At 45.5% G+C, this 24,908-nt stretch overlaps 1 protein-coding gene across 1 annotated transcript in view; it reads left to right on the forward strand.

Annotated features, from left to right (window-relative positions):
- Window positions 1–24,908, forward strand: part of LOC144762253 (uncharacterized) — a 46,620-nt gene that overhangs the window by 14,854 nt on the left and 6,858 nt on the right. Inside the window, exons 2-4 of the mRNA XM_078647397.1 lie at window positions 18,954–19,049; window positions 19,604–19,723; window positions 21,028–21,242. Coding sequence (XP_078503523.1) covers window positions 18,954–19,049; window positions 19,604–19,723; window positions 21,028–21,242 — 431 coding nt within the window. The remainder of the gene's footprint in view (window positions 1–18,953; window positions 19,050–19,603; window positions 19,724–21,027; window positions 21,243–24,908) is intronic.

The following is a 24,908-nucleotide window of genomic DNA, read 5'->3' on the forward strand; positions in this document are numbered from 1 at the left end:
GACAGTTAATTGACATGGTAGAAGAGAGAGTGAAGAGGTGGAATCCAAATTAGGCAGGCTGAGTATTCATCATGAGGGTATTCAGAAAAATGCTATGACGGCCTCCTAAAAAATACCTTCATCTCTCCAGTAACAGATGAACAGATTTAAAACTGTTTAGATTCTACTAGTAGCAGAGAGTGGCAGTGATACACTTTGGGGGCAGACCCTCACATTATTGTGGTCTCTTTCTTTCTCTGGCTGCCTGCAGAGTGCTTCAACATTGACTGTACAGGTGGCAGGCAGTGCAATTTAAATGATGATGCAAACCCAAGCAATACAAAAAGAAGAGCCTGTCTTTTCCTTCAAATGCAGCAGGCCTAGTCTACATGAAGCCCCTCTTTATTTACTGTAACATCAGAATGCATATGATATCCATGCACCACCTTCATTTTTGGCAATGTCTATTGGCTGAGATAGCCTTCTGGTTTATTTTGGCAGGGCTAAGGAATTATTTTGCTTGGACAATGAAAGACTGCTTTTTTGTCTCAAGAATAAAACGTAGGAAATATTGGTGATGATCAGCAATTGCAATGGTATGCCCTCTTATTGCTAAGGTGTCCTCTGCATGGTAAGAGACATGTACCACTGCCCGAGTGCCCAATTGTTCTATTGTCTGGATCCCTAATGCAGATTTGTTTGCAATAGGCGCACACAAATCCTGCAGTTGCGCCATGACAAAAGCCTGGCTCACAGGTTACAGTCTTGTTAGACTGGAAGGGGCACTCAAAGCTCGATCTTCATAGTGGTGGAAGGTTACCCCTTCACCAGGAGTTAAGCAGCACAAGTGTGGTGGTGGCAGTACAGCATGTAGTGATCAAGAAGTAGTGAACAAGACCTCTGTCCTGTGTCAATGGAGCGAGGCCTACATTCATACTGTTTTAAAAGTTCTGCTTCTGTGTACTTTACTCACACTTGGCCTACAAAAAGTAGATGTGGAGTGCTGCATAGCACCAGAGTAGTGACTAATTTAGTTGTATCCATGCGTGGGAAGAGTACAGTACAAGGATGGTGCAGTACTGTGCAGTACATGTGTGGTTAGTACATGCGAGGTTTGTATATATGCCTAAGAAGAGTACATTACAACAGAGATGTTCTACATGTGGGCGTAGGACAGCATGTGCTGAGTGCATGTGTCTTTGGTGAAGGATAATACCTGAAGGGTGAAGAACTGTGCAGCAATTTATTTATTTTTTATTTATATTTGTAGAGCGCACTGTAACCCTGCAGGCATCCTGGCGCTGAAGAAAGGTGCAACGGAGACCAGTCAGTCTTGAAAGCAAGAGGAAGGTGTCTCAATGAGGGTCTGTTACTACTACCCCTGGGGGGGGGGTACCCTTGGAAAGAGCCAGGTCTTGATTTTTTTACGGAACAGCAGTAATTCGCTGATTTTCCTGATTTCAATTGGAAGGCTATTCCAAAGGCGGGCCACTGCTACGCTAAAAGCTCTGCCACCCTGGGTCGCTTTTCTAATCCTAGGTACTCTGACAAAGTTAGTGGAGGAGGAGCGGAGGGCCCGTGTGGGCTCGTACCACTGGAACTTGTCTTGGAGTGGTTTAGGGCCCTGACCATGTACTGCTTTGAAGACGGTGCAAAGGGACTTGAAGAGGATCCTCTGAGGCACTGGGAGCCAGTGCAGGTCAGCCAATGCTTGAGTTGTAGAAGATTGGCGGGCTCGTGAGAGTGCCAACTTAGCTGCTGCCGCCTGGATACTCTGCAAATCAGATATCCAGGTGATTCCAGTAATAAGGCATTGCAGTAGTCCAGGCGGCTGAGGATGGTACTCCTGACTACAGTTGTTCTTGCCTGTACCGGTAGAAAAGGCAGCACCTTAGCAAGCACATAGTGAATGTGTGAATTGTGAAATAACACACCCGGGTTAAAGAAAGTAAATTTCCGGTGCTGAACAGTGTGCGGAGACTGAGTGTGTGTCATAGTGACAGTGATGCATGGTAAGTGTCTTCATGCTGGTGCCCAGTAGCATGTAAGTATCCATGTGTTGGGGCATCCCTCATCATTGTCCCAATGCTGGTGTGCTTGTGTCAGTGACTCAGCATTACTATTTTTTGACTTCCCAGTGTTCCTGGGTAAGTCTCCCAATATCAGTGTTGGTACATATGTGCCAGTATTCCAATGTTTGTTTCTCCCATCAGTGTTCCAGTGTCATGTTCAGTGCCACTATTTCTTGGTCTATTAAGTGTCAATGCCAAAGCATCAGTGTCTCAGAATCAATGTCCGCATACCAGTTCCTTTGGTTGTGTTACTGTGACAGTAAACCCTTGAAGTGTTGCAATGCCCAGTATAAGTATAAATGCCTGTGCTCCTATGTTACTGTTTCCATGTCAGTGTCCCAGTGTTAGCGTCCCAGTGGCAGTGACCCATTTCAGCCGCCACAGATCAGTACTTCAAAATTGCTTCCCTCCAGTGAGTGTTCTGGTGTTGTGTCCTAGCAAAAGTTTTTTTGTGTGAGTATCCTAACATCCCCTTTTCAATCACAGTGCTACTGCCCTGCACCTACCAATGTCCTAGTATTGATGTTTGTTTGTGCTCCCGTCGGCATTCCAGTGTTGCATCCTGCATCTGTGTACCAGTGACTATATCCTTTTACCAGTGTTGCACTGTGTTCGATGGTGCCCCTATAGCAGTGGTTCCCAGTTTCATTGTTGATTCCAAAAAGTCAGGGCCCGATTCACAGAACTAACTTAAGACAAAATCCTAAACTTACTACCATTTTGGTATAAACAGAAGGCACTTACTCATTTCGGTATTCACAGAAGTTAGGAGTCCTAACTGTAGGACTCTTAAATGCCTTCTGTGATACCGAAAGTCTTAAAGTTAGGATTTTTCTCAATTTAGTAGTAGTAAAGTTAGGACTCCTAACTTTAGGACTCCTAAATGCATTCTGTGAATACCGAAAGTCTTAAAATTAGGAATTTTCTCAATTTAGTAGTAGTAAAGTTAGGACTCCTAACTTTTGGACTCCTAAATGCCTTCTGTGAATACCGAAAGTCTTAAAATAAGGGTTTTTCTCAGTTTAGTAGTAGTAAAGTTAGGACTCCTTACTTTAGAACTCCTAAATGCCTGCTGTGAATACCGAAAGTCTTAAAATTAGGATTTTTCTCAATTTAGTAGTAGTAAAGTTAGGACTCCTAACTTTACTACTAGTAAAGTCTGTCTCCCTTTCTATTTCTCACTTGCATCTCCTTCTACACCCCTTGCTCTGCCTACATTTATGTAAGTCATCAACTGCCCCAGTTCCTGTGTTCTGGTCACAATTAATTCTCTGACCTCACACCTGCAATGACAGTAATCTTTATCCATTAATACCGATAGGGAAAAGAGATGCAGTGAGAAGGGGATGGTCTTCCTTGTATGAAATAATCTCCTTCCAGTCTAATCTACTGCATGCATTCAGCATTCAGTGTCAAGTGTTGGAAGCCCTATAAGGCGAGTATATATGTCTAGTGTTTAGAGGCTGACTCTTGCATTTTGATATCAGACAACCTTTTTGTTTTTGTAGTGCTCATTTGGATTGCTGTTTCAAGTTATGGGTGCTCAGATGGAGTTTTTGTCAATTCCTGGATGTCACCTATCTTGTGTTTTGTCTGAGGATCATCTAAAGAAGTCCTGTTTCAAGGGCCTGTGATGATGCCTGCAGTGACAAATGAATGGTTGGTGAATAAAAATAATTGGGAATGGTTTGTGTATGGTAAATGAAGGTTAAATGGATGAATGCCTAATGGTGCGTAGTATTTGAGTGGATTGTCCACAGCCACCTTGAACCTTGAATAGATCCTGGGCTAGTAGTAAGATAGTATTGCCCCTCAGAGTGACCAGATATTTCTTATTGGCTTCTATAGTACCTTTTTTTTTTAATTATCTCTGGTGCAGATGTAATTACATTTTTCATTAAACGAAATACTTGCTGCGGTTGTGCGAGGTCAAGATGAGCACAAGCATGATGTATAAAATGTTGCTCATCTTCACACCTTTATTGGACCCAATCTCATGTTCAGCATGGTACAAGGACAGGTAACCTTTTACCACAGCCCTACCAAGTTTACCAGCTTTATGTGTGACTAGCTGCTCCAGTCTAGGGTGTTTTTCCTTGCAATTTGTTACTTCTAGTCTTGTTTATCCCATTATAAAGCTAGGACTACATGTCCCACAATGTCCTGGTTTTCTGTTTTGAAAGCCTGGTCACCCTACAAATTAGCATAAATAAAATCCATTTCCAAAACTCGAGCAAGTTCTCCCTCAACTACTGCATAAAAATGATGTTGATAAACTTGTATAGCTTAACACACCTCATAAAAGCTTCTGAACACATTGAAGATGATGCTAGTATAAAACAACAGCAGAATAAACCATAGTGGGACTTGACTAAGTTACCCAAATCAGTAACACTACCTACCACTTCCGTTATGATGGTGACAGAGATGGAAACGAAGTCAGAATGACACAGATGAGAGCACCTCATACTCTACCATCAGCAAATCAGAGCCACCAAATGCTCTGAGCTCACCTCCGCACCAAGATTAGCACCAAAAGCAGGGAGAAAATCTTTGCCGTACTGAAAGACTTCACCTCTCTGGCTGCAAGCTCCACCAGCGTAATACCCTCTGAGGACCTGTGCACCTAGCTGTCCCTATTGTTCAGCAACAAGATTACAAGCGTCTACAAAAATGTCAAGCCTCAACTGGAACTTTCCACGCTTGCAGCCCTCCTGCCCACCTCTACCAACACCAAGAGGATCACCCTAACCACATGGCCCAGCATCACCACTCAAGAGACCGCAATTGACCTGCATTCCATACACTTAGGAGCACTCTCATATTCTTGCCTTCAAATCATCCTCATTAAAGGACTGAACCCTATCAGTGCAGATCTCACCCCAAACCTGTGGCAAGAGCAACAGGGGGAGGCAGCTCTGATAGGCTGTGGCTGCAAGTTCATTAAAAGCTGCAGCACCACTGTGGAGTCCTCTGCTGCCTGTCACTTTGACACTGTCTGCTAGACTGGGAGAGGAACAGAAGTCGTTCCTTGGGTTGCACAGTGCATGTGGAGCTCTATGCCGACTCCACAAATTTGATGATTTCATTACTGGAGGCAGAGAAGGGTAGAGCGAGGCAGGACATGTCCCACAGCCCCTACTCTACCTTGTTTGTCAATTAATTTACCATTTTCTCTGCATAGGGAAATATCCGTCCTACGGCTTGAAAGCAGCCTCCTCCACTATCCTCTCAGAGAAGCTCCCACTCACCCATAGCCATTTGTCAAGCTAAGAGGAGCAACGTGCAGTGGACCCAAACAAAATAATATTCGTAATGCCAAAAAAAAACACCATAAAAGCTTGGAATATTTTGAGGGGGTGCACACACAAATATGGGCTGGCATAGCCCCACTTGTCACTCCGGTGTCTACTGCCCTGGCTGCCCACCCAACTAAGGGGCCGATTATGATGGCGGACGGACCTGAGTCCGTCCGCCACCATAGAGCAGGAGGGAACCTCAGCATTGCCTGCGGAGTTCCCTCCTATGCAATTAGGATGTGACCGCCACCCTGGCGGTCACATCCTCTATTTTTACCATTGCGGCGGGTGCGGCTTCAAGCTGCATCTGCCGCAATGGTAAAAATGCATACATTGCATTTGTATGAAGAAAGCAGCAGGCACCGTGCGGTGCCTGCCGATTTCTGCATACAAATGCAGTGGGGTACCATAGGTACCCCCAATGTGCACCCCACACCCCAGCCTTCACCTAGGGGGCCCGCAACGGTCCCCCGCAGTGAAGTTACCCATGCTTTTCCCAGGCGGAAAACCCGCCGAGGAAAAGCATTTTTTAAAGCCCTTCCTAATATTTTGCGGACGGTGTCTGAGAGACACCGCCACCATATTAGAGCTTTTCCGCCGCGGTTGTAAGCCAACCGCGGCGGAAAAGCTGCGGACGGAAACCAGGACCCACCAGCCATCCTAATGTGGTGGTGGGTCTTTGGTGGGTCCGCAGAGGATTTTCCGCATCCGCCGGGCCGGCGGTGGCTTCCCCCGGCCCGGAGGATGCGGAAAATCCTCCATCATAATGTGCCCCTTAGTTGGGCAGGTATTTAGCTGTATTTTACTGCCCATCACCATGAAGAAAAGCCTGGCAGTAAGAAGCAGTAAAAAACTAAAAATGCACCTCTCACCATGGAAGATGTCTCTGATGGTAAAGGGGTTGAAGGAGGGTTCCTAAGTTTCAAAAAGAAAATACTGGGGGAATATTATCAACGCTTCGTGTTAAACATCGCAAATCACGCTTAGCGCGAATTCGAATATCGACGCCTATCGCTGGTTTACATCGCCGTGTTAGCAGCTTATTTACAACGTCTTGCTCAGAGGTGATGTACAAACCTGCGATAGAAGGCGACATTCATCATTAGCGTGTGAAATCAAGCGATGATTTCACACGCTAAGAAAAGCTTGATAATAGGGGAGTGTGGACGTAACCAAACAATCCACCTCCCATTCAAAACATGCCTAAGTCAAGTTTTGACCAGGTGTTAAGGTTCCTGCAAAAACCATGATTAGCGAGGCTTTCATCATCGGTTCGTGGTTCCGGTGCCACGTTGTAAATAACGCAATGTCCTGTTCGCGACCTTTCGTCATGGTGTTACAGGAAGGTACACCTACTTTGCATCTCATTAGTGATGTATATCGCTAAGATGCGTGGCGTTACAAATACGGCAGCTAACATGCACTAATGCATTTTAGCGCCGCCTCGTTAATGGGCGATTACATTATCACCGCTTTAGCGGCAAAAAGTGCAGCTAAAGCACCGATAATGCCCTTGTAAATATGCCCCCTGGTTCGGTATTTTCTTTTTTTAGAAAAAAAAAAAGTTTGATGGACAGCTCTGTCATGATGATGCACCCATGCGCAAAACTGTGAAAAGCATTGATAGGACAGTGGCTCCTTCCAATACTTTAGAAAAGTACCACTAGCTTGGTGGTTATTTCTGAATTGAGCTGGTGGGGACTCCGTCAGGGCAATGGAGGAACTTACTTTGTTCCCATGAGTGCGGTAACCCCGTCCAACAACATATAAATTAGGGTCGATATCTCTATAGGACCTTTCCTAAGTTGAGGTGCAGTTAATGACCATCTCAAAGGTCTCATTTGACATTGAACCGATGGCAGACGTTTAGCGCGTTCGAAAGGACAAAGGGGCACGCACGCAAACCCCCGCGTCCCCGTCTGTGTACATACGTCCTTTGTTGGCACAAGAAGCGGGCGCAATTGTGGATTGCATTGGCCTGGATACTTATGTTATCCAGCCCCTAAGTATGTTGTGCAGAGTATTTGCAAGCTGAGCGTTGACAGAGGAGGGACATGTATTATGACCATTTTGAGGAAATAAGCGTGGGATGTAATATTATTTAAAACTGATTCAATTTCCTAACCCCGGACATGTGAAATGTAAAAATAGCTTTTAATAAATAAACGTAGTGTTAGCATATAATCGCCAAGCCTAGAATGTTTGCAATACCACACAGTTATGCGTTGAATGTATGCAGTCCATGCATAAGTCATATTTGCATGTCGGTGAATTTGCAAACATATGTAATATTTGCACAGTTGTTGGTTTGTCTTATGGGAAGTTAACAGGACAAAACTTTTCCTCATTCACTCTGATGAGCCCCCTTGTATTGTAGCTTCCATCTTTTCTGCTTAACTCCATACACCCCAGTTCAAATGGAAGATGCATCACAAGTTTAGGGTCTGATGGAACAGAAAAACAAGGACAATGGAGGGGAGGTTCTTCCCTAAACGTTTCCTCTTACCAAAGATTTATCCCTGAATGTCAAACATTACTTTCGACAGCTAATGAAAGAATTGCTGCTCGCAACCATAAAGTGATTCAAAAATAGTCACTTAGCTTAGTTCCTCTATAATATGCTCTTCCCATGACTTTTATTTTGTAAAAATGTTCAAGCGTCTCTAGTGGTTTACCAATCTGCATAAAATTTGCAGTGAAATCACTTTTCTCTGCAAATCTTTTTGGAAGTCATCCAAGTAGGACTAACAGGACTTTCAACCTTTGTCTGGAATACAATATGTTCTGTTTTGACATTATGTTCATCGAATTAGCTAAATAACCTTGAGCCACTTTTAACAAGAAATGCATTCTGCCTTTGCCAATTCAGTGGCTGGCTATTTTAGTGGGTGCCAGTTAATGGTATAATGCACACAATCCAAGTTTATTCAAAATAGGGACCCACTGTGATCGCTGGGTGTTGGAAATGGCTCTTTTTGCAGGATTATCCCCAAACATTTTGCTTCTCCCTCCTATTTTTTCCTGACCTGTGGTTGTTGGTTTTAAGACTCTGGCACTTTAGCACTGCTGATCAGTGCTAAAGAGCATATGCTCTCTGTGTAAATTGTTATTGTGATTGGTTTTCCAGGATTGGTATATTTGTTTTACCAGTAGGTCCCTAGTAAAGTGCACTGAGTGTGCCAGGGCTGGTAATCCAAATGCTACCAGTTGGCTTGCAGCACTAATTGTGCCACTCACATGAGTTTGTTAACTGCTATGTCGCCCTGGCAAGTGAACCTACTTGCCAGGCCCTACTCTTCCCTTTCTGTGCACATAGGACACCTCTATAGCAGGTCCAAGGTACCCCCCAGGGCAAGGCAAACCCCTATAGCAGGTCCAAGGTACCCCCTGGGCAGGGTGCAGTGTATTTGAAAGGTAGGACATGTACTGATGTGTGTACCATGTCCTGATAGTGAAATACTGCCAATTTAGTTTTTTCACTATTGAAAGGCCGTCTTGCCCATAGGACAGAATGAGGAATGCCGTGTAAAATTTGACAAGCATATCTTCGAGTATGGATAACATGGAGTTTAGTATGAAATCAGAATTTAAAAACACACCTTTTACTGGAGGTGGTTTTTAAATCATGTGTTTGAAAACAGCACTTTTAGAAAGTGGCTATTTTCTTGTCCAACCTTCCCGTGTGCCTCTACCTGGTTGTGGATTGACTGTCTGGCTTTGGAAGTGACAGGGGTTGGGGGAGTGCTATGGCTCCAGGAGTCTGGGTGAGTCAGCCCTAGGTTGAATAGGCCGATCTACATTTGGAGTGGAAGGAGTAGCACCTATTCCTGAATAGGGCTGTGCCTGCCTTCCACAAAATACTGGCTCCACCTCCTGCGGTGTGTCTGGGACTCAGGCCCTCACTGACAAAGGAAGAAGTTGTGCACTGGCAGAGTGCACCCAGAACTGGTTAGGACTGAGTTCAGAGCCCCCTACACAAAGAAAACAAAGACATTTTGAGGTATAATTATTGGAGCTGAAACCCCTGAACATTAGACTACTTTGTGATCAAGAGGAACCTTTTACCAAAGAGGACAGCTGAAGAGACTGGGGAGATATATTACTCTTGCTGTGTGTCTGGGGTTGGCCTGCAGTTTGCTGTTTCTGCTGAGGAGAGGACAAAGGGACTTTGCTGTGTGCTCTGTCCCCCCTGCTTGAAGAAGGACTTTGCTGCGTGCCTTGTCCATCTATGACCTGAAGAGAAGTCTCCAAGGGCCTGAGTGAGCTGCCCTCCTGTTGTGGAAATAAGGACTAACAAAGTTTCCAACCTCGTCTCAGCCACGCTGTGTGCATGTGCTCTACCTGCAGCTGAGACCGTTGTGAGGCCTACACTGTGTATGTGTGTATGAACACAGCCTTGACCGCACTGTGACTGGCAGCGTGACCATCGACGCGCTGCAAGCTTATCACCCCCACCGGCCTGAGCCGCTCTCTGTAAGGAGCTGCGTGTGTTCTCCCGCCGCCGGCCCGAGCTGTGAATTGTAAAGGAGTGCTGCAAGGTGTCACCACTTTGGCCCGAAATCAAGACGATTCAGAAAAGGGGGTGGTGATGGACAGAGCATCTGAATTAAGCAGAACACTCCTACCCAGTCAAAAGATCAGGGCGTGATCCATCACCGTTTTTTAGCTCACTGCACCATCCCAGTTCAGAACCTGGCTACATGCAAATTAGTCTGTCCCTGGCCCAGTGCATCATGGGAACAGGGCAGACCAAACTACCCAGCCAATTCTTTACTGGAAAGGAAACAAGCTTCCGGGGACCGGTTTCTGGCATTACAGCCGTCTTCGGCCCGGCTTGCTTGAATCCTGATGGTGCAGTGAGCAAGGAACTCATGTCTGAGCATACCCTTCCACTCCTATAGTGGCCAAAACGATTCAGAAAAGGGGGTGGTGATGGACATAGCATCTGAATTAAGCAGAACACTCCTACCCAGTCAAAAGATCAGGGCTTGATCCATCACCGTTTTTTAGCTCACTGCACCATCCCAGTTCAGAACCTGGCTACATGCAAATTAGTCTGTCCCTGGCCCAGTGCATCATGGGAACAGGGCAGACCAAACTACCAAGCCAATTCTTTACTGGAAAGGAAACAAGCTTCCGGGGACCGGTTTCTGGCATTACAGCCGTCTTCGGCCCGGCTTGCTTGAATCCTGATGGTGCAGTGAGCAAGGAACTCATGTCTGAGCATACCCTTCCACTCCTATAGTGGCCAAAACGATTCAGAAAAGGGGGTGGTGATGGACAGAGCATCTGAATTAAGCAGAACACTCCTACCCAGTCAAAAGATCTGGCTTGGTAGTTTGGTCTGCCCTGTTCCCATGATGCACTGGACCAGGGACAGACAAACTTGCATGTGCAGTGAGCTAAAAAACGGTGATGGATCAAGCCCTGATCTTTTGACTGGGTAGGAGTGTTCTGCTTAATTCAGATACTCTGTCCATCACCACCCCCCTTTTTGAACCGAAATCAAGAAGCACCCGAAAAGGAGCGGCACAGTAAATTGATTCGCTGTGAGGCGTCATGTAGCAACCGGGATTCCCCAGCGAGGAACAGCTGCTGGCGTTGGAGCGGCCCAGCAGGACGTGGAGCTGCAAAGGAGGGAGAGAAAGGAAGCAACCACCAGGTAACGCTCGAACCGAAGTCCAGAGCCACTGCGTGAGAAATTCTAGCTCCCGTACTTGCCCTTGGAGAGGCGGCAGTACCTGGGCCCCTGTTGTACTAGTTACCTGATTTAAAATCATTTGGGGCATAACTTTTGCTAACGCTGACTGCGGAGACAGCAACCTTGGTGAGAAGTACATACCCACAAGAGCACGGAATCTACAAGTTATTTTTGATAACCTGAAAAGGTATTTACTCTAAATGCGCATATGTTGGATTTTTTTTGTCATTTTAGTCCTGTCAATGTTTAGATAAAGATACTTTTATTTTCCTAAACTGGTGTGGTGTCCATTTGTGGTGTTATCACTGTGTTACTGTGAGTGTTGGTACAAATACTTTACACATTGCCTTGGGGATAAGCCTGTCTGCTCGTGCCAAGCTACCAAGGGTGTAAGCAGGGGTTATATAGAGTGTGTATCCCCCTTACTCTGACTAGAAGCAAGGATCCCTATTTGGACAAAGGTACCTACCTCTGCAATCTAGAGCCCCCTGTTTCTAACACTGGGTGAGCAATGTGTAGCGTGAGCTTGTTCAGACATACATCTAAAGAGAAGACAGTGTGCAGCCTGTTACAACAGCATTAGATAAGTAAGGAGTGAAAAAGCCAGGAGCTGTGGCATTCTTAGTAAGCTAAAGTTCCTCTGCTTTGAAGGGCAAGTCTGCATACTTGTCCTCATTGAATGACTGAGTGGGGGGGCTGCTAGAATGACAACATGCACCATAAAGGCAGTGCACGCTTCCCTTTCATATAATGGCAGATAAAACATGGGCATCAGTACTTCATCACACTGAATATATGGCAGGTGGGCCTCCAGGGAGGCTGCATACTGCTATTGCACTCCATGAGCATGTACAGAGAAACCTGGACTGGGTATGTGCTGCAGGAAGAAATGGTGCAGGCTGACATTAATCCTGTAGCTGCTCCAGTCCAGGCCCTCGAAGGAGGGAGTCACTAAGTACATTTGAATAAGAGTGAGAAATAGGCAGAAAGGTGAAGACAGTTATCTATTTCTACCTGTAAATGCACTATGGGCTGGTGCCCTTGTGGGAAGTTAGTGCAGCTCCAGTATGACTTTAAAGCATAAATGTTTGCAAAAGTCACCTATCTGCAAGAGCAGATCGAAACACATATTTTATGCAGTTGTTAAACCTGGCTCTTTTTGCAGGGTAATCCTCAGCTTTTTCCTTCTGTTGCAGAATGGGTTTTTGATCGTCTGAGGTCTCTAACCAGTACTAAAGTGCTTGTGCTCTTCCCTTAAAACATAGTAATATTGAACTACACCTAATTGGCACATTCAATTTAATTTTAGGTCCATTGTAAATGGTGCTACCTGTACCCAGAGCGTGTAAAATAAATGCTATTAGTGGGCACTCAGAACCCACTAAAAAAGCCTTTCAAACATGTCTTAGCCTTCCACTGCAGCCTGACGTGGAGTTCTAAACGGCCAATTTGGCCAGGAAAAAGCAAATAACACTTTTTTCAAGCCTAAGCCTTCTTTTTTTAATACTTATATGTCACCCCTAAGACAGGCCCTAAAGGCTCAGAGGGCAGGTTGCATTGCATTAAAAATCTTTCACAAGTCCTCGCAGTGAATAACTCCTTAATTAGTTTTTTACTGATGTATGGCCTATCTTTTCCATTAGCTAACACTGGGTTACCCTTTGGCATTTAAAATGTAATGATAACAAAAGGAGGACAAAGTTCCTATACAAGCGTGCAAAAGTCACCGGTGTATCAGGGTGCAAACAGTCACCCATGCATTAAAAACAGGGAAAGAAAAGGGAAAGGTAATCCTAGGTATAAAGTACCCTAATATGAGAGGGAAAGGCATTCAACATCCTCTGCTGCCCTCACACACCCCGAAGGATGTCATGCTTCATCATCGGGCATTTTGCTCCTCGTAGGGACGGCGCTGCAATTCCCTACGGGTCCCCCGAAGGGTCACTTTATCGGAGATCTTTTTGAGGAAATGCCGGATGTTGCATGAGGGTTTGTGGGGAAGGGTAAAGATGGGTAATTCATGTACGTGCAAACGTAATAGTGTGATAAAAATCCAAGGGTATAAAAGCAGCGTTAAGTTTTTCTTGGTAAACCCTTGGCAGTTAAGAATACTGCTTAAAAATGACTGACCCCAACAGGCCCACTATGCCTGGGTGTCTATAGTCGCGGTCAACATGTTTCGCGCCTCTGTCGCCCTCTAGGTCATTGGCGCTTCTTCAGGACCAAACAAAAAACAGTGAAGTGCACGTGAACATAATACATAAAAGTTAAAATGAGAACCCTCTTAGCTCAGCCAGGGCGGGTAAGGAAGCCTGTATACCCTCTATGTAAATTCAGCTGCTACACAGAAGCTGCTCCTGGTTGATACATAGGAAACAAGAAAACAAGATAAACTACATGTGAGCGTCAGTAACTACTTGATGCATCACGAGGTGCCACTTTTGTGTACACCTAGTTTCACAGAAAAATTGAGCAGGCACACGGGAAAGGTCCAATATGAGAAGGGGGCCGTAAGTACAAAGAGCAATTAGCTCAATTAACGCTTATATTGGTAAAATTGTTAAAATAAGGCACCTAGACTCGGCTACATGGAAGTGGTTAAACGTGTAACAACTATGAGGCAGGAGCCTGCCAATGTTGAAATATGGTAGAATTACCAAAACGTGAAAATAGGTGGAACACCATCACCATGCTTACCAAGCACTAGTAAAAGCACTCCTCCAATGGTCAAGAGAATGGACGCCCGCGTATAGTCGGGCTGTGGAAACAATAGACACAGGCCAGGTACATAAATAAAAATATGAAGGCACCAATGGAGTTAGGTGAAAATGATGTCAACCATCAAGTGACTGGAAAGAAATGGTACTTTCAAAGATATACGGGTGCTGCCTCTAGTGCACCTACCCCTATCCAAACGCTCGCCGTAAGTAAATTAAGAACGGCGAAACGAGGGATTTTAAATCAACAAGTCGGGCAAGGGGAGAGGTGGAAACTCTTTCTGGTGATGTCTAAATATGAAGTATCTCATTGCGCATGTGCAGCGTGGCGGCGAAGAGGCGCATGCGCATCAATCGCATACACTCTTCCCTCGCTCATGCGCACTGGCTTGAATGAAAAGGAAGGTGTCAGTACCGGTAATGTCTCAAAACAGTTATCAGGAATCAAGCAGTTCCTCTGGTATTTTGGTACCCTTCAATTTCTTGGGCATCACCGTGTAAACCAGGTCCTAATATCATTACCGGACCACACCTCGTATATAAATGGCCTGTGTAGATGTTCCCTAACAAAAAAACATCCCGACGTGGATGCATGGGCCATATCGAGGGGCTAAAAGGATACGCCCAGGTTGCCTAAAAAGGGGGGGGGGACTGTGATATGCGTCCTAATGTTTATTTAATTGCAAAGAATTAATTGACCAGGAATTAACTAGGCCCAAATTTTCGAGCATGGCTACAAGTCAGCTCCCACTGACCCCAAAGACCAATCTCGTGTGCCCGCTGGAAAAGGGGGGGGGAAGGAATAGAGTAGGTCCCACGGCCAAACTGCCGTGCATAATCAATTAAACAAAAAAGAGGGAGGACCAAGGAGCTAATAAAGGTCCAGTGTCCATGCTCCAAATGCAAGTCTGATAACAAAAAGGAGGACAAAGTTCCTATACAAGGGTGCAAAAGTCACCGGTGTATCAGGGTGCAAACAGTCACCCATGCATTAAATACAGGGAAAGAAAAGGGAAAGGTAATCCTAGGTATAAAGTACCCTAATATGAGAGGGAAAGGCATTCAACATCCTCTGCTGCCCTCACACACCCCGAAGGATGTCATGCTTCATCATCGGGCATTTTGCTCCTCGTAGGGCCGGCGCTGCAATTCCCCACGGGTCCCCCGAAGGGTCACTTTATCGGAGATCTTTTTGAGGAAATGCCGGATGTTGCATGAGGGTGTGTGGGGAAGGGTAAAGGAGGGTAATTCATGTACGTGCAAATGTAATAGTGTGATAAAAATCCAAGGGTATAAAAGCAGCGTTAAGTTTTTGCGTGGTAAACCCTTGGCAGTTAAGAATACTGCTTAAAAATGACTGACCCCAAAAGGCCCATTATGCCTGGGTGTCTATAGTGGCGGTCGACATGTTTCGCGCCTCTGTCGCCCGTAGGTCATTGGCGCTTCTTCAGGACCAAACAAAAAACAGTGAAGTGCACGTGAACATAATACATAAAAGTTAAAATGAGAACCCTCTTATCTCAGCCAGGGCGGGTAAGGAAGCCTGTATACCCTCTACGTAAATTCAGCTGCTACACATAAGCTGCTCCTGGTGATACCTAGGAAACAAGAAAACAAGATAAACCACATGTGAGCGTCAGTAACTACTTGATGCATCACGAGGTGCCACTTTTGTGTACACCTACGGGCGACAGAGGCGCGAAACATGTCAACCGCGATTATAGACACCCAGGCATAGTGGGCCTTTTGGGGTTAGTCATTTTTAAGCAGTATTCTTAACTGCCAAGGGTTTACCAAGAAAAACTGAACGCTGCTTTTATACCCTTGGATTTTTATCACACTATTACGTTTGCACGTCAATGAATTACCCTCCTTTACCCTTCCCCACACACCCTCATGCAACATCCGGCATTTCCTCAAAAAGATCTCCGATAAAGTGACCCTTCGGGGGACCCGTAGGGAATTGCAGCGCCGGCCCTACGAGGAGCAAAATGCCCGTTGATGAAGCATGACATCATTGTGGGGTGTGTGAGGGCAGCAGAGGATGTTGAATGCCTTTCCCTCTTATATTAGGGTACTTTATACCTAGGATTACCTTTCCCTTTTCTTTCCCTGTTTTTAATGCATGGGTGACTGTTTGCACCCTGATACACCGGTGACTTTTGCACCCTTGTATAGGAACTTTGTCCTCCTTTTTGTTATCAGACTTGTATTTGGAGCATGGACACTGGACCATTATTAGCTCCTTGGTCCTCCCTCTTTTTTGTTTAATTGATTATGCATGGCAGTTTGGCTGTGGGACCTACTCTATTCCTTTCCCCCACTTTTCCAGCGGGCACACGAGATTGGTCTTTGGGGTCAGTGGTAAGCATGGGCGGATTTAGCGAATCTGGAGTACGCGAACTTGCGTATTTACGGATTCGCAATCCGCAAAATCTGCGAACTCTGGCGAATTTGCGGATTTTTGTGTTTTTTGTGTTCGCAAGGGTTCGCGAGGATTTGTGTACCAGTTCGCAATTGCGAACTTACTTGTCGGCTCGCAACGGCCGCAACTATGTTGTTTCTACGTCTGGTTCATCATCACAGGTTCACAGCACCCTCTGTTTCACCACTGCCACCCTCTGGTACACCGATGCCACCCTCTGGTACATCCTCACTGCCACCCTCTGGTTGGTTTATCACTGTAAATTATGGGGGTGAAAAAAAGCAAGCACACCTGCCCTGCTTCAACTGCCATGAATTAATTTGGGGTTGATTAATGTGTCAGTGATTTTGAAACTTCCAGTCTGGCTGGCACCTGCTTCCTTCCTTATCTGTAATTTGCTTTCTGTTGCAGTGCAATTTTTTTTTCACAGGACCTTTATGGCCTACTTGTAGCTATTCTATGAGCCTGCTGTTTGGGTCAGAGCAGGGTCATAGAATAGTTGCAAATAGGCAACTGAACTCTGGAGGGGCCCCTCAGGAAGCACTAGAGTGAATGGTTACTAATGTTAAGATTGAACTTTTGCACCTGCTGATTGCTTTCAGTTCTGCAAAAATCAATTTTCTGCAATTTCGCGCGATTTGCGGGGCGCGAATCCGTGCGAGATCGATTTCGGAAGCCGTGAATTCGTGCGAATACACGATTTGGTTTTTTTGCGGCGTGTATGTTCTCGTGATTTTGTGCGTGTTCGCAAGGCGCTTGTAGCGCTACGTTTGCAAAGTTACCCTAGCGGTCGTACATGGGCGCGGCCATCTTGTTTGCGTGACGTAATTCCGTTTCCGGCCGCTATGTGTAATCTCGCAAAGTGTGCGGCTCGCTTGTACAATTTCGCGCGTGATCGCGAGGAAAATCTCGCGCGAACTTACCCACGCGGTCGTGAACGGGCGCGGCCATCTTGTTTCTCATTCATTGCTATGGTTCTGGGCATGCTCTCTGTATCCTTTCTTAATCTCTGCCATCCTTTGCTTTTTTGAAGTTTTTTTTAATCTATTTTACTTATTATCTATCCCTCTATTTTTCTAGCTCTATATTTTTGTGTTTTCTGCTACTTTTTGTTAATTTTGAACTACTTTTTTAAACGCTTTCCTTTTCTTCTTCCCTGTTCTATTTCTTCTTTCTTATTTTGCTTCCTTTCTGCCCAGACCATGGCAAAGGGAGCCGGGAAGAAGCCCGCAAAGGGGAAGGGTCCCGCACCCCGTTCCCGGCTCCCGTGCGGGCGTTTGAGGGGGGAGACAGTGATAGCTCGGGAGATTTTTAGTGCGGAGGAGGTGGCCGCACTAATATTTCACGTCCAGCGCCGCCTCCCCAAGACCATCATGGGAGGCGGCAAGATCACAACCGGCTACGGCATCCGGGAGCGCCAGAAGCGGTGGGAGAAGGTGTGCCGGGCCATGTTTAAACTCTCTGGGGTCCGGCGCACTTATAACCAGGCCACCCACCGCTGGACGGATGTCATGTACCGGGAACGCGACTTGCTGGACGTGCTTGGCGTAGAGATCCCCGGGCTTGGTGAGTAGTAGTAGCTATTTCTAGCTATTTCATCACTACTCTGTTTTATCCGGCTCTGTTATTTGCAAATGTTTGTTTTTTACCAAGAGCAATAATGCTGCCGATTACCTTGTAGGTAAATTATATTTCAAAATCTTCTATGCAAATTCAGGTGCACTGCTCTCCTTCTCAGTAGCCTTGCTACTATGCTTATTTGTTTTTTATTTTGTGTTCATTTCATTGGCCTGAGAATTATGTATGAGTGTAGTGTAAAGAACTGCGTAATGCTAGACACTAAGGGTCATATTTTCAATTACCGGTGCATCCCTGCAAAGTAGCAGGGATGCGCCAGTAATTGTGCGCCATGCCACCACCACCCATGGGCCCAAAACGTCACAGAAGCCTTACGCATCTGTGCCGTAAAGGCGGCGCATTGCTGGAGTTGCGTGCCAACGATGGCGCAGCTCCAGCAATGCTCTGGGGTGCCCTATCTCCCCAATGCTGCATCAAGCCGTACGTCGGCTTCAAGCAGGCGCAGGGTTTGAGTCACGCATCATTGTCCTAAAAGTGACTGATTGACATCTTGTAGATTTCCCTCAGCCACTTTTAGGATTCGTTCCTGCGCAGGAACGCCCTCCCTTGCGCCGGAACGCCCCCTAATGGCGCAGGGCCTTACAACGTGATGCATCTCCCATATGCGTCACTTTGTTAATATACGCCGCACCATGGCGCCTCTTTTGTTCTGCCGCTGCATCACAAAAGTCACGCAACAATGGAGCAAAAGAGCCGCAAGGGGCTTCAAAATCAGCCCCTACAGACTCAAGTCCAGTCCTTCCTTTAGACACATGGCTATAAGAAGAAATAGTGGTTGTGGTCGGTGGATTTATAGTTTGAGTATTCACTGATCTGCAAGCACGATGGACTTTGTCTGTCATTTCGCGTGCTGCGGACTGCTGCCTGCCAGGCCAAGGTAAACCTTTTTAGTAGTCTGTTTAGTGAGTTACATAGGAACTTTCAAAGTCAACGGTCCGCAAATCAAGCAATACTAATAACGTAGTATACCACATGAGATCGGTCAATATATCCCATGGAATAGTTGTCTATCTATTTGCTATTTCGCCAAAATATTTTGTATTGTTATTTTGAAATGTTTGATTTGGTTGACAAATATGATCCATGTTTTCTGGTCTTTCTTTCTTTCATGTTGTACATCAGCTCCCCCCAGGGGCAAGAGGACACAGGAGGAGGAGGAGGGTGCTGTTCAGGATGCAGGCCAGGATCGGGCAGGCGAGGGCTCCTTTGCTGGCCCCAGTAAGTTTTAATTTTAATATAGAGGACCTATTTTTTCCTAGCGTTCCTCATTCGATTTTTTCTAAATCGTCTTTGATCTTCTTGTAGACTGGATCTAAATTCTTATCCTGCCTCGACTATTACTCCCTGTGGTATTACTAGATTATTCTTATTAGTCTGTCTGTGTAGCTAACTAAGATTGCACATTTGGCAATTCCATTGGACTCCCATTCTAGTCAGCAATAGCTCTATGCACTGAGTGCAGTCCTCTGGGATTGTCCATAATGTCTTTTCAAGTCTTCGAAATGTTTATGCTTTGACAATTGCCAACAATAAAAAGGTGAATGACCACCAAGAAAGAATAAGATACTACTTTACTTTTGGTTTGGATACTAGGACAATCCATTCTACTACTGTTGCAGGGACAAATCTGCACAAACAGAACTATGGACACGAAATAATGCAATAAATTATTACATTGTATTTAGTTTTTTTCACATTTCTTTATTCCTCCTAGACCAAATATTATATAGTAGTGAGTGGTGTATTCTAACATTCTTAAATGTACTTTGTAGGTGGAACATCTGGTGGCGGGGCCAGCGCGGAGGTGGTGGTGTTGGACGAGGACTCTGGGGAGGAGGCGGTGCAAGTGCCGGACGTTCCTGTGAGGGTTCACACGGTGGTGGCGGGAAGAGGTAAGCTATATATTCCTTACTTATTGAGATTGAAGACTGCATAGTGTGCTTTCTGCACGGGTGTATTATAAATCAACCAGGTAGTAGCCTCCTCTAAATGTACTTCGACTTAGCTGTGAAGTTTTTGGCGAGAAGAATCCCAATAAGATCTGAGATGAACTTGATGGATGGGATGAACGAAAAGCGAAAGAAGGGTGTAAGTAAGTGTGGAAGGACGAGAAATTTAATGATGGCTGGCAAAGAAGAATGATATGTGTTTGCTTGGTCCATGAGGTGGCTGGGAAGGAAAGAAAATGGTATGGTGCATGGCTGGGTGAATGATGAAGCAAGGATGGGTGGAAGCAGAACATCCTGGGTGGGTGAAACAGAAACTGTATGTGTGCATATACTTTGAATGGATGGATGCCTGGAGCACGGTATTATCTGACTCTTAGATAGCATATGTGTATCTAGAGAGAGTAGACGGTCACTGGATGAACTAAGTGTTACCTTGAAGAGCATGTAACACCGCACCCGCACGTCCGTTACAGTGTAGGAAAGGCAAGGAAAAGAAGTTGTAATTTTGTCCAAATACTACCATGAATAGTAGCAGTAGTTTGTATTGCAACTGCAAGCACAGCATATATCCGGTTCTTACGGTGGACACTCCCTACCTCTCTTAATAAGTTTAGTAGTAGTACGTCATTCATGTGTGGGTGTATCACTGTTCACTCAATAATAAGCAAAGCACCTAAAGTCATCCCATATGTCATCAAATACATCCCATGTGAAGTGATAGATAATCAAATTATTTAGCTTCTTCATTTTCCTTTTCTAGTACTCATTTGCACTGTAGGGTGAAAGCCAAATTAATTAAGCAGTAGCTCTTGTAACAGAGTATTCTCAGTGCCACCCGTAATAGAAAAGGAAGAGATTTACCACCTGCATGTACTGGACCGGTACAGTAACGCAAGCCTGTCTCACTCATCATGGTGTGCGTCTGTTTTTCTGGCATTATGCTGGCTTGCATAAGATAACGTACCAATTTTCCTAAACAAGAGAGAAGAAGAAGAATAAGACTGGTGGACTGTCATAGTCGACTGTAATGGAAGTCCATAGTGCTCGTAGAATTAGTTCCTTAAACTCCCACTAATGTTAGAGCAAGGATGATGAAGTGGGAGGTTAGATAGATACTGTCCTCAATAGTTATGTACTGTGCTTTCAATTTGCTACTTGTACTGTGACACAACTTTGTGCTCAATCACTTTGTGTTATTATTCTTAAGGAGCATTGGTTACAGACTATGTCTTTCTTTCTTCATATAGTTGCTCCTTCCAAATCAACTAGACCATCACGGAGGGAGCAGGCTCGAATGGCCCGGCAACGGAGGCTGGATGCCACTGTCGCCGAATATCGGCGGCTGGTGGCCCTGGAGGAGGAGGACACGCAGTCAACCGGTACGACAACAACAACATCTACTGGGACAGCTGCATCCTCCTCCGTGCCCCCACGGGCTGCCAGCCAGCGCAGTGCTCCAGCGGTACGGAGCCGGGCTACCAAAGCCAACCGCCACCGCCGAGCAGCAAAGACACCAGCTGCCCCGCACAGGAGTTGCAAGGCACGCCAGCGCCGCTTATCCCTAAGAGTGTCCTACCTGGAGCAGGAGGTCCATACCTACAAGAACTTGGTAGAGGGCCTCCGCTTCGACCATGCCACCCTCCGCAAGGAGTATGATGCCCTGGCCGCCTAAGTCAACAGCACCCTCCCGTAGTGTAGTGTCCCTTGCCCCTTTTTTAGAGACTTTTGGGGGGTGGGAATTGGGAGTTGGGTTGTGGGACTTTTGAAGGAGAATCGTTGGGGTTAGGGAGGGTCTTGCGGGAGATTATTTTGTTAGGGCTACTAAAATATACTTTTTGAAACTTTATCTGACCATACCTGTTTTTTACTGCTTTTGAGTCTGGTGGGTGGGGGTTTAACAGTAAGTTTGTTTTCCTGAGGAGTCCTAGTAGTACTACCGTCAATCTCTCGTCTATTCCTAATACTTCATTATACTACCTCCCACCAAACGCTTATCTTACCTGTAATTTGTGTTTGAAAGTAGTTCTACTCCCAGGGCTGGCTCCACAGGAAATGGCGATTAAGGTTGGCAATCCTGGGCGGATGAAATGTCCTCATTGCGGTGGTACTAGTGGTGTGACACAGTGGCAGTTGCATGCATATGGAAAAAAAGAAAATGAAACCTGGTTTGTCCTTACTATAGCATTACAACGGTACGATAGAGAATATAGAAGGTGACAGTTCACTAGAACAGTGCCACACAGAGCCTAACAAATGGTAAAGTAGAAAGTATAACTAGTACTTGTGTTGAATTTCTTTGACATTGGCTACTACTACAAGAAATAGTACTGAAGCTAGCTGAGTAAGTCTAGAATATATCCTCGGTTTCCTTCACCAGCCTGTTGCTATGACCTTATCCCCCCCAGCAAGTGTGTGGAATTATTGATGTCATTTAGTCACACATCAAGCAAAACCACACAGCCCGGGGGGAGACGGTTAGGGTTTGGAAAATGGATGGGAATGGGGGTTTCTTTTTGGGTAGGTTTTGTTGAGAAAAAAAAAAAGCACAGCATTGACAAACAAGAATTGAAGATAAAGAAATCTTTGGGTACAAAGCTAACTATAAATCTTTTAAGTGACATAAATGAAGTGCATGCCCTACTGCATGCATTGTTACTGAAAAGTAAGTAGTACTAGAATGCAACAGTACAGGGCTGCAGCGTTTTCACTTGCCTATCTCTGCACTCGGAGAAACACTTCTTGCATTAAATGAGGTTTAAAAATTAGCCGAAGTAAAACCTATAGAATGGCTGTAGGGATCAATTTAGAAGCAGAGAGAGATCCAAGAAATGCAGTCACACTCAGAGAAGAAAACAATGGATACTGTATCTGTATGTTGTTGTAGTTGTCCTGTTGAATTTGGTAAGTAAGTTGCATGCAGCAAACAATTCCTCTTATTAGCGGCACTCCTCCATTCCAGCTGACGCTGCGTCCAGCAATGTTGGTGACCAGAAGACACCCTATCCACTGCCTGCCCGGCGGATGCTGAATTGCGGCTCGCTAATGTGAAGCCTGACTCCATCCTTTTTCCCCCATTGCACAGACTGAAACCCGGCCTAACGAGCCCTAAGTTAAGAATAGTGGCAAAGGCTTTCTTTAACTATGCCAAATCCCCCCTTTCCCACCATACTACTGCTTTTGAATCTGGTGGGTGGTGGTTTAACAGTAAGTTTGTTTCCCTGAAACTTAAGTCTGTGTCATTTTCTTCCTTTAAGTGTAAATGTCTAAATCTTTTGAACACTAAGTGCCTCTCACAGAGTAAGTGATCCCCCCTTTCCCACCATGGATTTTCTTCAAGTCGCTTGCAACAAAAATTACACATTCCCACGAGTGCTCTAAAACCCCAGAACTCAGTTGCAAAAACCAAGAACACCCCGAAACACATGCAATCCTGCTGCTAGGGCTAACCCTAACGAACCCTGAGTTACAAAAAGTACCAAAACCTTTTTCATCATGGATGTTGTTAAAAGCAGTTTTATCCGGTATTAGACCTTCCCAGCAATGGCCCCAGAGCCGTCAACCCAGGCGAAAACAAGTAGAAGACCCCCAAACTGCCAAAAAGCAAAAGTACAAAAATGTGGACTTAGTCACTTTTCTGAAAATTTGCCAAATCACTCCGCGCGCGCTCTGCAGCTAGGCCCTAACTCCCCTCTGCCTCCATGGATTTCCTTCAAACCTCTTGCTATCTAAACTATCCATACCCAGTAGTGCTCCCAGGCCCCGAAACCCACCCACAAACACCAGGAAGCCCCCCAAACAGACCCCTGAAAACGCTACATTGAGCAAAAAGTCAGAAAAGGCAAAACCTTTTTTCCTCATGAATGTTGTTTAAACCAGTTTTATCCGGTATTAGACCTTCCCAGCAATGGCCCCAGAGCCGTCAACCCAGGCGAAAACAAGTAGAAGACCCCCAAACTGGCAAAAAGCAAAAGTACAAAAATGTGGACTTCGTCACTTTTGTGAAAATTTCCAAAATCACTCAGCGCGCGCTCTGCAGCTAGGCCCTAACTCCCCTCTGCCTCCATGGATTTCCTTCAAACCTCTTGCCATCTAAACTATCCATACCCAGTAGTGCTCCCAGACCCCGAAACCCACCCATAAACACCAGGAAGCCCCCCAAACAGGCCCCTGAAAACACTACATTGAGCGAAAAGTCAGAAAAGGAAAAACCTTTTTTCCTCATGGATGTTGTTTAAACCAGTTTTATCCGGATTTAGACCTTCCTAGCAATGGCCCCAGAGCCGTCAACCCAGGCGAAAACAAGTAGAAGACCCCCAAACAGCCAAAAAGCAAAAGTACAAAAATGTGGACTTTGTCACTTTTGTGAAAATTTCCAAAATCACTCAGCGCGCGCTCTCCAGCTAGGCCCTAACTCCCCTCTGCCTCCATGGATTTCCTTCAAACCGCTTGCCATCTAAACTATCCATACCCAGTAGTGCTCCCAGACCCCGAAACCCACCCACAAACACCAGGAAGCCCCCCAAACAGGCCCCTGAAAACGCTACATTGAGCGAAAAGTCAGAAAAGGCAAAACCTTTTTTCCTCATGGATGTTGTTTAATCCAGTTTTATCCGGTATTAGACCTTCCCAGCAATGGCCCCAGAGCCGTCAACCCAGGCGAAAACAAGTAGAAGACCCCCAAACAGCCAAAAAGCAAAAGTACAAAAATGTGGACTTTGTCACTTTTGTGAAAATTTCAAAATCACTCAGCGCGCGCTCTGCAGCTAGGCCCTAACTCCCCTCTGCCTCCATGGATTTCCTTCAAACCTCTTGCCATCTAAACTATCTATACCCAGTAGTGCTCCCAGACCCCGAAACTCACCCACAAACACCAGGAAGCCCCCCAAACAGGCCCCTTAAAATGCTACATTGAGCGAAAAGTCAGAAAAGGTCAAAACCTTTTTTCCTCATGGATGTTGTTTAAACCAGTTTTATCCGGTATTAGACCTTCCCAGCAATGGTGCCAGAGCCGTCAACCCAGGCGAAAACAAGTAGAAGACCCCCCAAACAGCCAAAAAGCAAAAGTACAGGTGATTAAAGTTTTAATTATATTAACTTGTGCAAAACAAAGAAAGACAGAAACACAGGA

The sequence above is a fragment of the Lissotriton helveticus genome, chromosome 6 (genome assembly GCF_964261635.1).
Source record: "Lissotriton helveticus chromosome 6, aLisHel1.1, whole genome shotgun sequence".
In the NCBI taxonomy this organism is placed as follows: domain Eukaryota; kingdom Metazoa; phylum Chordata; class Amphibia; order Caudata; family Salamandridae; genus Lissotriton; species Lissotriton helveticus.